The 15,919-nt window shown below is 37.5% G+C and overlaps 1 protein-coding gene across 2 annotated transcripts in view; it reads left to right on the forward strand.

Annotated features, from left to right (window-relative positions):
* The window catches only part of SEMA5A (semaphorin 5A), a 606,804-nt gene extending 591,278 nt beyond the window's left edge, over positions 1 to 15,526 (forward strand). For both annotated transcript variants that reach the window (XM_074945055.1, XM_074945056.1), the window contains exons 20-22: positions 710 to 757; positions 3,312 to 3,523; positions 6,446 to 15,526. In XM_074945055.1, coding sequence (XP_074801156.1) covers positions 710 to 757; positions 3,312 to 3,523; positions 6,446 to 6,565 — 380 coding nt within the window. In that variant the 3' untranslated portion in view covers positions 6,566 to 15,526. The remainder of the gene's footprint in view (positions 1 to 709; positions 758 to 3,311; positions 3,524 to 6,445) is intronic.
* Positions 15,527 to 15,919: the final 393 nt, after the last annotated feature.

Genomic DNA, 15,919 nt, shown 5'->3' on the forward strand with positions numbered 1-15,919 from the left:
TTTGTCTGGAACAAACTTGCTTACCAAACCCTGCCTAGTTTCATAGTTTGAGCATATTTTTAGTACATACCTACAACTTTTTAATTGTTACATCACACAGTGATGATCATGACCAGTATGATATAAGTTTTCATTTGATACCTTACCTGACATTCTTTATAGATACATACCATGACCGCAATGTGTTAGGTATAGTAAGTTTGTCAGGCTTGATTGCAATTGCTGTTACATGACAGTAAACCCTTTGTCAGTGGGCAATGAAGGTCTCATAGGTCACACTGATCTGAGATGAAAGTTTGACATTTTCCACGAGTAGACATGGGTCTTCATGCTAAAACACCACTACTGTACCCCTGAGCTAGCCTGTGAACTTTTTTCCAATTTCCTCATTAAGAAACTTACTATTTTGTGGGGGAGAAGTGGCTTGCCAATTAAAGAAGTTTCCCACCTACAATATCTGCCATTTGTTTAATTCTTGAGACTTTTGAGACAAGAATGAATAATGTTTGTGTTATTTTTCATGGAGTTAAAAGTGAAGATTTGTTTGGTGGTTTTGGCCAGTTTCGACAGGGGTGAAAATCTTTTCTCACAGCTCTGGAATGAATATAGTGAAATAAATTTTTAAAAAATCTTATTCTCTATTCATCAGCTTAGTATATCTCTGCTATGTTTTATCTACACATTTTAATTACATTGTTTGTTTTTCTAGAAATATCAGTAGCACGATCTAGCAGCATAGAAGAAAAACTATGTGGTGGTAAGTTTTTCATTTCTCTGTAGCAGAATCTTTACCTGTTTTTTTTAAATTATATAATTGATTCCTATTTTTCCTCTATTTGTTCCACCTCTTGCTCCCTTCTCTTTTACTCTACCTTCTAAATGCCATATTCTCATTACTTACATTTTCTGAGAAAAAACAGACTGTAGTTACCAGAAGCTGCCTTATTAAATATCTGACTGCCACTGCCTACCTTTGAGTCAACAGCATGTTACCTGAAGTTCTTACTCTCTCCTTCCCGCCTCCCCCAAGGGCAATCACTCTTCTCTCCACAGGAGAAAGTCCTATTATAAACAAGTTACTTGCAGATCAAAAATCTGGAAAGTCACTGCACCAATCCAGGATGATAATTTCAACATCCCCCCTTGGGAGTCAAATGAACAACTATGAGTCAGCTTAGACACCCATTTAATGTCTCAGACTGTATCTCTAGCTCATTATCAGACAAGCTGCCAAAAACAAAACAAAATAAAATATCGCCTACAAAACAACCACAATGTTAGCAAAACAGGTCCTGAACAGGAAGAGAAATTGTTTAAAAATAAAAATACTTTATTTTAGTTTTTAACAATTGCACTTATTAAGTATTTAGCCATAGTCAAAGCTCTGGCTGGTTCTAGCATTCTTATGTACAGTGGAAGCAATTTTTCATTAAAGGAAAGAGGAGTGAGTTCAGTGGGGAAAAGTGAAGTCATCAGCATGCACAATGGGTTCTACTCTGAGATTTCACTCTGAATTGATTGTTTTCTGCTTCCTCACATTTTTACCAAATTCTGTGTCTGGGGAAAACTTTTGCAAAAAGATGGAAAGTGATTCATGGGCCACTTACATATATTAGTACCCAAGTTAGCCACCTAAATCCACATTCAGGCACCTAAAACTATTTGAGGCATATAAGTACTGATTTATGTGCCTGCTGAAAATAGGGCCCCTATGAACATCTCTTTCTATATTCCAGTGCCACTACCCAGTTTTCAGCAGAGACACTATGGCCCGGATCCTGAGGCATTATAATTAAGGCTACAAGTATGTCACAGAAGTCACGGAATCTGTGACTTCCAGAGTCTGGCCCCATCAGCTGTGGGTGCTGGATCCTTCTCCCTCTCCAATTTGTCAGGGATATTTTTAGTAAAAGTCAGGGACAGGTCACAGGCTTCTGTGAATTTTTGTTTATTGACCGTGACCTGTCCATGAGTTTTACTAAAAATATCCCTGACAAAATCTTAGCCTTAATTATAATCAATGAGAGTTAGGCACCTAAATACTTTTGAGGATCTAGGCCTATAATCCCTCATTTGGGCACTTTTAGTCAATCAAATGTTAGTTTGTACAAAACTAAACTGCGTACTCAGGATAAAAATTTGAACTACTTTTTGTTATCCCTTCATTCACCACACCAACAAAAGCAGCTCTACCTTTGAAAAAGTGGCGCAAGGCAATGTAATTCACTTACCTCTAATTCATCAATAGCTGGTGCCAACTTTTGGTGTATGAGTGTCTGTGTGTTGCCTGCTGTCTCTCACCTCTCAGTGCCATCAGGGAATGAGCATCTGGCTCCTTCCCAGATTTTCAAAGGGCAGCCCGTGGGCTTGCTTCCCAATTTTACTTCTTTAGGGGGGCTACCTACTCTACAGACCCCACAATATCATCTAGGGGTGGAGCAAGTGGAAAGATTCCTGCTTATACTGCTGTACATTACACTTCCCTTGAACTCTCAGACTGAGATGTTCCAGCGTGTATTGGACATTGGGAAATTCTTGTTCCCCTGTTCTCCCTACAGTGCTAATACTTCCACTCCCACTTACAAAAATAATTATGCAGGATGGGGAAGTGAGCAACTTGGCCACCCATTGAAGATATAGGAAGAGTGAGGGGGGTCCACCAGAGGTGAATGGGGTGTTGGAAAAGCACCAGGCCATTGCCCCGGGAAGAAAGCACCAGGTAAAGGAGTCTTCCAGAGCCTTTTACGGAGAGCAGGGTTCAGGTGTCTTTTATTGGTTTTGATTAAACTTACTTGGGTTTCACCTTAGTTCTTTTGTTCTAAATTGTCCCAACTAGTCACTGAGTGTAACAGAAAGAATTAGAAGAACAACATACAAGGAGATGATTTGATTCAATCAAATGAATTAGTATAGATAATATATCTTTTTATAATACAACATGGAAATGGTGATGTTGGATACTTTGCAGTACAATTTACAGAACTGAATTTAGGCAGAGATTTTCAAGATACTTAAGGAAACGCAATTAATTTCAATCGGAGTTGAGCCCCTTACTCCTTTTGAAAATCCAGCCAAATCAATATTACAGATGTGGTGATATAAGATGCTTATAGTGATCTCTAGAGATATGCAATGTATTTTTAAGTACAAATAAAAATCTTGGCGATTGACATTTCCAAGAAATGCATAACTCCATGAGATACTTTATTCCCTTCTGAATCAAAGCACCTGTTCGTGTTTTTTCTAATGTTTCAAAACTCTTATTGTGACTGCCTTAAAGGTAATGCTATCTTTTGCTATCCGTTCTTCAGAGTTTAACATGTTCCACATGATTGCAGTGGGCTTGAGCAGTTCTATACTTGGCTGCCTCCTTACGCTGCTTGTTTACACTTACTGCCAACGATATCAGCAGCAATCCCATGATGCAACTGTTATCCATCCAGTGTCGCCAGCTCCTCTTAATACCAGTATCACTAACCATATCAACAAACTGGACAAATATGATTCTGTAGAAGCCATCAAGGTAAGCAATGGATAGCGTTGTCTGTAATGCTTAGCTATGTATAACTGTTTACAGTAATTACAATGTACCAAAGGAATTCTAATGGTACATTTTTTACAGTGAAAGGTGGACTCAAGATCATACAAATATTTAATATACAAATATCAGATGTTTGAATAACTAAATTAGATTCATATTTGTAGTGTAATAATTTTAGATTTCTTATCACGCCTGCCTATATTACACTGAAGACATTATCATGTGTTGGCTGGGATGTACAATTTATGCACCACTGGCCTTTGTTCAAAGAAATCAGACTATTGCTCAATTGTTGTCTTTGAAAGTATCGTCCTCTAGTATCAGGTTTCAGAGTAGCAGCCGTGTTAGTCTGTATCCGTAAAAAGAAAAGGAGGACTTGTGGCACCTTAGAGACTAACAAATTTATTAGAGCATAAGCTTTCGTGAGCTACAGCTCACTTCATCGGATGCATACTGTATCCACTGTATGCATCCAATGAAGTGAGCTGTAGCTCACGAAAGCTTATGCTCTAATAAATTTGTTAGTCTCTAAGGTGCCACAAGTACTCCTGTCCTCTAGTATCTGGTTTAAAAAGTAGATTTGGACTTAAAAATCATAGTGATACCTAATGGAGATTTTCCTTTAGTTCAAATAGCAGGCAGCAAAAGCTTCTGTCCTCTTTCCCATGCTAGGTCTGTGATATAGCTGGTGAACATAATTTTTTATCAGTGACTTTCAAGAAAACATAAAATTATCACAGACAAAGTTTGCAGATGACAAAGATTGAGGGAAATGTAAATACTGAAAGAACAGAGATACAGAGTGATCTGGATTCCTTTGTAAGTTAGGCTCAGGCAAACAAATATGTGCTTTAATATGGCCAAATGTGAAGTTATACATCTTAATACAAAGAGTGTAGCTCTTACTTACAGAATGAGGGACTGAATCCTGGGAAGCAATGACTCTAAAAAGGACTTGACATTCATGCTGGGTAATCAGCTGAACATGAGCTCCCAGTGCGACGCTGTGGCCAAAAGGGCTAATATGTTCATTGGATATATAAATAGAGAATATAGAGTTGGAGTAAGGAGGCTATATTCCCTCTGTATTTGGCACTGATGTCCACAGTTCGGATAAGGTGTGGATAAATTTGGAAGTTTAAGAGAAGAGCCACAAAGAGAAGGTTAAGGAGTGACTTGATCACAGTCTATACGTACATACATGGGGAACAAAAATTTGATAATGGACTTTTCAGTTCAACAGACAAAGCTTTAATAAGATCCAATGGCTTGAAGTTGGAGCTAGACAAATTCAGATGGAAATAAGTTGCATATTTTTAACAGTGACGGTAATTAATCTTTGGAACAATTTACCCAAGGCTTGTGGTGGATTCTCCATCACTGGCAATTTTTAAATGAAGATTCGATGTTTTTCAACAAGATATGCTCTAGTTCAAACAGGAATTAATTCAGGGAAGTTCTGTGGCTTGTGTTATGCAAGAGGTCAGACTAAATGATCACAGTGATCCCTTCTGCCTTATAATCTTTGAACCAAATCTGTGATGGGTCAGATCTTCAATTGGTGTTGATCTGCATAGCACAGTGTGAATCAAGCTGCATAAATTTATCCCAGCTGAGAATCTAGAATGATATCAACACTACATTGCCATAGATTATAAATTCCTCTGTATTGTTTCACCTCTTACATCTAGCTTTGCAGAATTCAATTTATTTTATATAGTTTCAACAGATAATGCCAATGTTTATTTGTAATCATTTTTTAGATTTTTATCTATTTAAATTTTCACAGATGTGCAAAATTGTGAGTTTTAAGTAATTTTTATTTTTATCAATTTAAATTTTCACAGTTTGAGGAAATTATGGGGGGAGATCTGGGAAAGGGGGAGGGACAGACAATGACATTAGACTTCAAGATTCAAAAAGTTAAAGCTTTATAACTATTAAAACATCAATTGTCAACATCACATGTTAAAACGCATAAAGTAAATATCCTTAAATCAACGTCTAATAAATTCTGAAACAACATATTTTTACTTTGCCTGTCTGAAATTTTGAGGATCATCAATGAAAATATTGTTTGTCTCTATGTGTATGATGAAATTGACATTTACCAACATCTACCTATAACAAATCTAATCATGACAAGTCTACTTATAACCTTTTAGAACAGCTTCCTATTGCAAAATTCCTAAAGTATGCGAGATTGGGCATTTGTGTGCTATCTAGCCAAATACATTCAGATTATAGAATTTATGTGCTATAGCAAAATTTTCTGAAGTGTTTGTGAAGTCCTGGATAGTGAATCTTTTTCTTTTTTTCTTTTTCCATTTGTTTCTTAAATAAATGAATCTAGGAAATTAGGAAAGAGAGATTATGCTTTGCAATCAATGGGGTAACCTATTTAGGTATTTTTGAAAATCCCACTAGGCACCTATCTGCATGTTTAAGTGCCCAAATACCTTTGAAAATCTGACCTTAAAATGCCTAAATCTCTTTTGAAAATGGAATTTATACTCCTAAATCTCTTACATGCTCTAAAATTTTACACTCAAAATCAAGGAATGCATAATCTAGAGGAAAATTATATAAAAAGGCTAAGTCAACGAAGACGTACAGAACCGTTTTGACAATGAAAGTAGTATAAGAAATAAGAATACACAGTATAACAACCTGCATGTGATTATCTAAGATTGGGGGAAAAAACCCTATAAGGTTATATTGTTGTATTGGAACAATATTTTATGGGATCGTGTAGTTAAGGACTTCATTGTAACACATATGCACATACAAATGCAGAGTTTTGTAGTAAACATGGGTATTTCAGAGCACTCTCGTTGCATTGTTGTTTGCATCAGTTATCCTGGAGGTTTGCCCACTAAAAACATTTTGTTATTCTTTTTCTAGGCATTTAATAAAAACAACCTGATCTTGGAGGAGAGAAACAAATACTTCAATCCACATCTTACTGCAAAGACCTATTCTAATGCCTATTTTACAGATCTCAATAATTATGATGAGTACTAATGGACTTGTGTATTTTCTGACCTATGGTAACTCCCCAGTCCCCCAAAGCCTGTGCTACATGACCGCTCATGTGTTTGAGGCTTCAGAGATGAAGTTTGGAGACATTTCAAGCACACTCCAAGCCATCAGTGTCCCATTGCTACCAAAAAAACAAACACCTGTATGTGACATGATGTTCCCTTTTGCAAGAGTGAAAGGTTGGCCTGCAGTAGGGAGTGCAGATTTAGTAGCTGGACATAGTGGAATGAGTCCTGAAGAGTATAATCACTTTGTTCGTGTTTATAAATGTTCAGTCAGATTTCTCTAACATGTTGCAAACTAATTTTTTGCGCTTTTTAAAAGACTGTAACCCCCCTTGAAGAGGGTGCCAGGAATATGACTTCTGTTTCCTTTTGGACATTGTCTGCTTGTTTCCATTAGGTTTGAGGAGAAAACTCTGCATCTAGCAGTGGGGCCCTCTGAGGAATCTTCCTGACATTATACTGCCAAAAAAGCTCATAGAACATTGAGTAAATGATGAGGAGAAATTTGGCAGCACGGTGTTATTTTGTAGTAACTCCAACACTCCAGAGTTAATCTGCCTAGACTGTGAAGTGTTTCGGCTGGAACTCTTGGAAGTTTTCCATCTGTTTAGATCTTGAAGCAAAACAGGATATACCAAGAGATATGCTTCTTGTGACAAAAAGGGAAATTTGCAGATTAGATGGCTCGAAGTTGTGAGATAATTTAAGCCTTCATCTTGTTTATTTTATTTTTTGGGAGGTTACGTTTGAACATTTTCTGCATGTTGTTAGTAACCTGATGTTATTGTAGTGTATGGACTTGCATGACTCATGGCATTCCAAAGACCTCTTCTTCTCAGAGTGTGAATATGAAACCCATTTGACTAGTCTGCTGTAGCATCCAAAAATATGCCAGTGAGTGGCAGAAACAACCTAACCATGATTTATCCACCACACTCTTTCTTTGACACCCCGGGAACATATGCCTCATAATAGAATTGCTTTTCTTTTCACAAGTCATTATTTACACATGCCTGTTTGAAAACAACAACAAAAGGAAGAAAAAAGTGCCAGATGTGTTATGAAAAGCATTGTTTCATCTTCTAGATGTGTCTGATCCATGCTGATCCACCTGTGCCAGGCACCATTAATAGTGTTGTTTCAAGTGGGCTTCCTTTGAGGCTCTATTGATGCGATATTTAACATACTAGCTGCTTTTTAAGTTGTCACTTTTAAATTCTTGTGCAATGGCAGGTGAGGAAACAGTGGCAGTTGGCACCACTTCTCTTGGTCTCCTCTTCACCCACCATATCTGTAACATTTGTATTTTTGGAAGAGAAATTCCTGGTGTACCATTGAAGTGAAAATGGCAGGGTTGTGGGACATTTGTTCAGCCCAGAGTGCTGAACCGTGTGTGTCATAAAAGGACATTTCAAAGGTTTCTAAATGCTATTCTCCAAGACTTCCTAAAAAAAATGAAAGATTGAATAAGAAGGTTTAAATCATTGCCTGTTTTTAAACTATATACCATACCAAGATTATCACATCAGAAATTTCCAAAGTGGGGGCGGGTTGGGGGGAGAAAATGCAAAGTGGAGATATTTCAACATGGGAGAGCCTGTTGTCTTTAGATTAAAGTATAGATAGACACAAAGGGAAACGGTTTGCAAAGGCAAATGTTAGAATATAATGGTTCAAAATTCTGCAAAGCAAATCTATTAAAAATGCCAAGGAACATAGAATTTTGTGTGAGGGTGTGTATGTGTGCATGACTTTAGTGGCCCTGTAACTTACACATAAAGATTCTAGACTGATGATGGGGTTAATTCCTCATAACATGTTGTAGTGAGCAGTACCTGTGGATCGGAATAGGTTCAAATACCATACCGTACTTAGGTTCAGTGAAAATAATTAAGATTGGTTTCCTGTGTTTCCACTGGACTATTTTCAGTGTTCATTTTAACTGTCAATTCAAAATAAATCCTCCACCCTCAGACAGGTTCACACCAAAAAATGTGGTGGCACTAATCCTCTTTTGTCTACCATTGTAATATGTACTTTTGATGCGTTTCCTCCTAATAAACTGCCTAACACATTTATTTACCTTAGGAAAGATGAAATTACCATTTCAAGAAAATTCAGTGGAATGGGGAGGGGGAACTTTCCAAATCATAACCAGTTTGGTATTAGCATCACCCTGCTGCTGCTGCAAAATAAAACGCTTCATTTAAATAGTATAAAGAAAATAAAATCGCTGCCTGAAAAATAAACCAAACAGAACCAACCAAACAAAAAACAAAACAAGAAACCCCACTCTTCTTCCTTGCTTCTCTACTAACAGCAGTGTTAGTTTGGCTTCTGTATTTTAAATTTAGCATATTAGCTATTAGGCCCATAGTTTTTTTTAAATATTTAAAGTATTGATCTTTTTAATTTTAATCTTTTTATTGAAATTGTCTGAAATGAGTCCATGTTTTACTCTACAATATTTTTGAGGGGTATATATCTAACTATTTAGCTATATTGGCCATTCCATGTATATTCACTGTATTAGATCTGTGATGGTAATACCCGTGGGATAAATTGTGAAGCCATATGACTAACTGCATTTAGCCTTCCCTGCACACTGCCCTCTAATCCATCTCCCACAGGACTATTTCAAACATTCCAAATCTCTGAGCAGCTTCAAAGTGACATCATTTTTTTAAAAAAAATCCACCTGCCAGAGAAATGTTTTCTTCTTTTCTTTCAAATGTGGAATGTATTTCCCGAAATTACTCTATCCTGCGGCCCAAGCTGGGGCAATAATTTGTCCTATACCACAAAAAGGTTTTATGTCTGCTATCTCATGTTCCTTCAGGGTAAGAAATGGCATCTTCATATCACTGGAAAGGGGAGATCCCAAGTTTCCCAGTAGGACTAGTCTTGGAAGATCCTGAGACATTAGCCTTTAAAGCTGTGACATTTTTGTGTGTTGAAAAGTATTTTGGTTAATGTAGCGGTATTTAAAATGTATTAATTGTGTCTGTTTGTTCTGCCTCTGAGAGCCTCACAGGTGCACATATGGCATAAATGGAGACTGGCCTTGAAGGCAGAGGGATACAAAAGTAGTCCCCCAATCAGATTTTCTTTTTAATTTTTTAACCATTTCTTTAAACGTTTTTGCTCTAAAATTGGTAGGACACACATTTTGGTGTGAAGTGGATTTCTGGCATCTAAATGCACATGAAAATGTTTTTCTTTAGACCATAAAAGTTTGAATTTTTGAAATCCTGTGGACACTTGCATGCAATTCTTATGTAAGCCAGTGGGACTAGATTGCACTTGTATGAGGGGGAAATTTGGCCCTAGACTGTTCTTTTCTTGAGAGAGGAATTCAAGTCCCTGACCCTCTAATTCCCTCCAGTTCTCTCACAGATTTTTGGCTTGGATATAGTTCTCTGTTCTGGATAAAATATTACATTATTTCTAATGCCAGGATTGGCCATCTCTAAAATACTGGTGCTCGCTCAATACATTCATTTTAAAACTTTCATTTTGCACTTATGTTTAAATGAAACCTAGACTGAAGTTTAAAATAAAAATTTCTCTAGAACTGGCCAAAATATTTCATCTTAAATCTGTTTGGTTTTTTTCTCATGTAATGCCGGTACAAAAAAAAAAAAGGAAAATTGCAACCCCTGGTGCTGTAAAGTATATGTTTTCATTCGATAGTTCAAAGTAGAGCTTTGTGCGTGTGTGTAGACATTTGGGGCTTGATTCAATATGAGATACATGGGAATATATTGCTCAGTTGCTTGGAAAATCCACTACTGTGCTTGCAGATTGTATCTTGTACTTCAATTTGAATCTGAAGACCTTTACTTTCATCTAATCTTACTTTTAGTGGAAACGTTTTTTCCAGGTATCTGCAATTGCCTGCTGCTGCAGCAGTGTGGTTCAGATAAAAATAAGGGAGTTTTGGTTGGAGTCTGAGTTTTCATAACAGAGCAGAAGATAGAGGGGCACTGAATTGGCTTTGATTTTCTAGGATATGAAATAATACTAATTAAAATCCTGGAAAGGTGTAGGATACTATGTAAAGTGCAGGGAAGTAGTTGTTAACAGTATCAGAATCACACAGAAGCCTGGGGGAAGTTTCAAATCAATATAAAATAAACAGTGATGAGGCAATTCATTAAAGAAAAAAGTGCTCGGCATATTGGACCATGTGGCCATACAAAACAGAAAAGATAGTGAGATTTAAGATGTAAGAAATGTTAATGAAAAGAAATAATTTATTTTTTTTATAATTATAGAATAATTAAGGCCCCAATTCAGTAAAGCATACATGCATTTATTTGCTTATCTTTAAGCACATGAGTAGCCCCATTGAAATAGATGGAATTTAAACACATGCTTAAAGTTTACTGTTTTACTGGATCAAGGCCTAAGACCCAAATCCTGCAAACACTTTGAGCACATGTATAACTTTACTACCATTTAAGTAATGCCACTGAAGTGAAGCGTACTACTTGTGAGAAAAGTTAATCACATGCTGAAGTGTTTACAGCCCAAAGTGTCCTATTTCTTTCTCCAAGAGCCCAGAAACAGTACAAGGAAAATTGCGGTGGTAGTGAAAATCAGAAATGAATTTACTAAAAGTTAATTTCATATCCGGATCTTGATTATCAGGGAATTGATATGTGTTCACTGAGTGGGATATTTGAATTCATTTTTTCTTGCTAAATAAAATTAATTATAAACAGGATATTTTGCTTGTCTTGATTTAAAAGACATAATCTCCCAAATTAAGTAGTGATCCGGGATTCATCATGTTTTGTTTGTTTTCATTTTTTTAAAGGGAACTAGCATTCAAGTCACACAAGAATATCAGCTTGCTTGGTAGATGGATTCCTCTGTTTTGCACCTAGAAATTCTTACTGATCACATTGCCTCCAGCAATACACAAGTATTTTAATTGGTCTCTCATGGTCTATGCTCTTCTTAGTTATAGATAAAATTCCCTTTTTTTCCCTCTTTGTTTTTGCAGAAATGCTCTTGGGATCACACTCTGTAGGATAGTCTCCCAGGGGAAGTGGTGAAAGTCCCATGTCTGCAGACTTCTACAATTACAATGGACAGAATACTAGAAAGTGTACTGCATGGAATAATCCAGCACTGGTAGAGAATAGATTGAATGATCAAGGAATTGGTTAACAGGGAGACTACAGCAGGTCCTACTAAAAGGTGAACTGTCAGGCTGGAGGGATGTTACCAGTGGAGTTCCTCAGGGATCAGTTTTGGGACCAATCTTATTTAATCTTTTTATTACTGACCTCGGCACAAAACGTGGGAGTGTGCCAATAAAGTTTGCGGATGATACAAAGCTGGGAGGTATTGCCAATTTAGAGAAGGACCAGGAAATCATACAGGAAGATTTGGATGACCTTGTAAACTGGAGTAATAGTAATAAGATGAAATTTAATAGTGAGAAGTGTAAGGTTATGCATTTAGGGATTAATAACAAGAATTTTAATTATAAGCTGGGGACGCATCAATTAGAAGTAATGGAGGAGGAGACGGACCTCGGAGTATTGGTTGATCATAGGATGACTATGAGCCGCCAAGGTGATACGGCTGTGAAAAAAGCTAATGCGGTCTTGGGATGCATCAGGAGAGGTATTTGCAGTAGAGATAAGGAGGTGTTAGTACCATTATACAAGGCACTGGTGAGACCTCACCTGGAATACTGTGTGCAGTTCTGTCTCCTATGTTTAAGAAGGATGAATTCAAACTGGAACAGGTACAGAGGAGGGCTACTTGGATGATCCGAGGAATGGAAAACCTGTCTTATGAAAGGAGACTCAAGGAGCTTGGCTTGTTTAGCCTAACTAAAAGAAGGTTGAGGGGAGATAGGATTGCTCTCTATAATTATATAAGAGGGATAAATACCGGAGAGGGAGAGGAATTATTTAAGCTCAGTACCAATGTGGACACAAGAACAAATGGATATAAACTGGTCATTGGGAAGTTTAGATTTGAAATTAGATGAAAGTTTCTAACCATCAGAGGAGTGAAGTTTTGGAATAGCCTTCCAAGGGAAGCAGTGGGGGCAAAAGACCTATCTGGCTTTAAGATTAAACTCGATAAGTTTATGGAGGAGATGGTATGATGGGATAACATGATTTTGGTAATTGATCTTTAACTATTAATGGTAAATAGGCCCAATGGCCTGTGATGGGATATTAGATGGGGTGGGATCTGAGTTACTACAGAAAATTCTTTCCTGGGTATCTGGCTGGTGAATCTTGCCCACATGCTCAGGGTTTAGCTGATCGCCACATTTGGGGTCGGGAAGGAATTTTCCTCCAGAGCAGATTGGAAGAGGCCCTGGAGGTTTTTCGCCTTCTTCTGTAGCATGGGGCACAGGTCACTTGCTGGAGGATTCTCTGCTCCTTGAAGTCTTTAAACCACGATTTGAGGACTTCAATAGCTCAGACATAGGTGAGAGGTTTTTCGCAGGAGTGGGTGGGTGAGATTCTGTGGCCTGCATTGTGCAGGAGGTCGAACTAGATGATCATAATGGTCCCTTCTGACCTTAGTATCTAGTATCTATGAGAATGATCAAATAAGTTTTTGCCAGTTTGTGGGGTTGTGTGTGTGTTTTTTGTTTGTTTGTTTTTTGGGGGGGAGGTTGGTGATTCTGTGACTGACGGGATATGACAAGGGAATTCATTAAACTCTCAATCTAAAGTTAAAGATTTTTCAGAGGGAAGATTTGGCAGGTATTTCAACACCAATAGTAATAGTCAAAGGAAGTGGGACTGGAATTATATGGAAATGTCAATTGATGGCTTGGCAAATTCATTATTTAAAGTGCACATAATCTTTAGTCCTTTGCTTGAATAAGCTTTTCCAAATTGGCAAAAGCAGACATATTCAGCCCTTATCTCTTGAATAGTTAGACATACCAGATTGCCCATCAGACATACGTCTCTGTCCTAATAGTCCATTTATTTCAATGGATGTTCTGCTGAAAGTTTAGGCAAAGATGTGTTCATGACTCAGCAGCAGCGAGGAACTGAATAGAAAGAGTCATTCTCCATAGCAAGTTAAATGGAAGGGAATCAGACTCTCTCAGAAGTGGTGAGGGGGGTACAATATATTCCTTTGAGACAGATGTCATTTTGTTGTTTTCTTTACGATCCCTTAATTTTGCCTTTTTTTCACCTAACATCTTCCTGGACTGGCATTGTTTTTTGAATTCTCCTGTCTGACTCAGCAGAGAATTGAACACAGCTCTCCTTCACTGCAGGTTTGCCTACATGAGAAAATTGCATAGATTTAGCTAAACGTGTTATTTTAAACCAGTTTAGTGGGTGGACACCCAATCCAGGGGCTAAGAATGCAGCTGGTGGCTGTTACTTGTGTTTTCTGTTTCTCTCTGGAAAGCTTCATCTGAAAATCTGAACCAGTGGAATTCTCAGCTTTATAAAAATTGAATCGCTTGGAAGGTACAGAATTAGCAGCCAGATCGTAGTTGCTTCAATACCTGCCAGCCATTTTTGCTGATTCCTAAGCATATGAATTTCAAATAATTCTCCTCTCTCTTAGCTACAGGAATGGGCATAGCTTAAAAGTGAAATAATAAAATTTCCAAGCAAATCAGTTCACTGGGTTTAAGGTTTCACCTTTGAAGTAAAAATTGGAGGCTGGAAATCTAATTGCTTTTACGCCTACATCCTGAAAAGCATTTTCTTTTTAGGGAACCTATTAAGTAGTCTTGTATCTCTAAAAGGTTATTTTTGAAAGTAGCATACCTAGGAGGCAAGTCATAGAAATATAGCTGTGAGATTGTCACCAATAAAGATTGCTGGAAATAAATGCCACTGCTTCATGTAAAAAGAGGGTAAATGAACCCTGCACAGACCCTTACATGGATGACGGTCACACTGAACTCCTAAAGAGCCAGGTGCCCTTGGAAAAGCTGCCAGGATTGCAGTGCAAGATATTTTCCATTCTCAAAAGCATGATACAATGGCTAAAGCAGAGGACTGAGAGTGCAGAGATCTCAGATGAATTCTGCTCTCAGTTCTACCCTGTGTAAATCCAGAATAATCCCTTTAAAGACTTTACAGATATTTTGGATTTACAATGTTTAGAACTAAGAGCATAATTTGGATCCTGAGTTCTATTCCTGGCTCTGCCACTGACTTGCTTTATGACTTTTGGCAAGTCACTTCATCTCCTGTTGCCTCAGCTTCCTCAGCTCTAAACAAGTGTTAGGAGATAAATGTAGATATTACTTCTCATCGGCATAGGGTTTGTCAGCGCCTTAATTTGTGATTGTTTGCAGACTTTATTGAACTCCTTGGAAAGAAGTCATGAGAGAGCTGCAAAGTATTATTAAGAAATTAATTACATGCCCTACTAGCAAGAGTCAGTTGATCAGCATGATTTCCACATGAGAAAGTGAGCAAGGTTCTCCACCTTCAGAGTGGAATATTAAACCAGAGCAGGTGGACTCTGGGAGACAGGAAAAAGAGGAGGGGATGAATGGGTTCTTTTATTGTCTAGAATTATAAAAATTAGAGATGAAAAGACTTCTTAGGTCCAGTCCAGCCCCCAGCCAATGCAGGATTGATCCTTAGAATACAGTTTCTGCTATTTTGTCCAGCCTAGTTGTAAAAGTCCCAAGTGATGGGGCTTTTAGCATATCCTTTGGGAAACTATTCCTCAGCCAGAATACATTTCATTCCCAGCAAGTTTTTCCTGATATTCAGCTTAAATTTTCTCCTTTTAAATGTCAACTCATTACTTATAGTCATACCCCACATACTACATGAGATAACTCCTCTCTGTCCTTGGTGTTCACACCCTTCAGATATTCATAGAATGATATCATGTACTCACTCATCTTGTAAACAGACTTAACTCTGGTACCACAGACAAATGTTAAATCATTAAAACAAATAGCCTAGCCATATATATATATATATATATATATATATATATATTCTTTATTTTTTCTTTAAGTTGATCTTTCCAGTTTACAAATCATTTTTGTTATTAACTCCAGTTTAATTTTTTCCCCTGGAAATGTGGTGTCCCACAATGAACACCATATTCCAGGTATATATGACCAAGAGCTATATAGAAAAGGACTGTTACCTTTGAGACTCCCATGGGAGTTGGAAATCTAAATAACTCTGAGGATCTAGATCATGGTGCCTTGGTTTTGGAACCCAAACTGCGTTGTCCCTTTTAACAGAAATATTACATTGCAACTATATATATAACTTGATGCCCACTAATTCCATGGGGCTCTTCCATTGGTTTTTTTTGGGGGGTCCCCCCAGGTGCATTAGTT

This window comes from Natator depressus, chromosome 2 (assembly GCF_965152275.1).
Source record: "Natator depressus isolate rNatDep1 chromosome 2, rNatDep2.hap1, whole genome shotgun sequence".
NCBI classification, from domain to species: Eukaryota; Metazoa; Chordata; order Testudines; family Cheloniidae; genus Natator; species Natator depressus.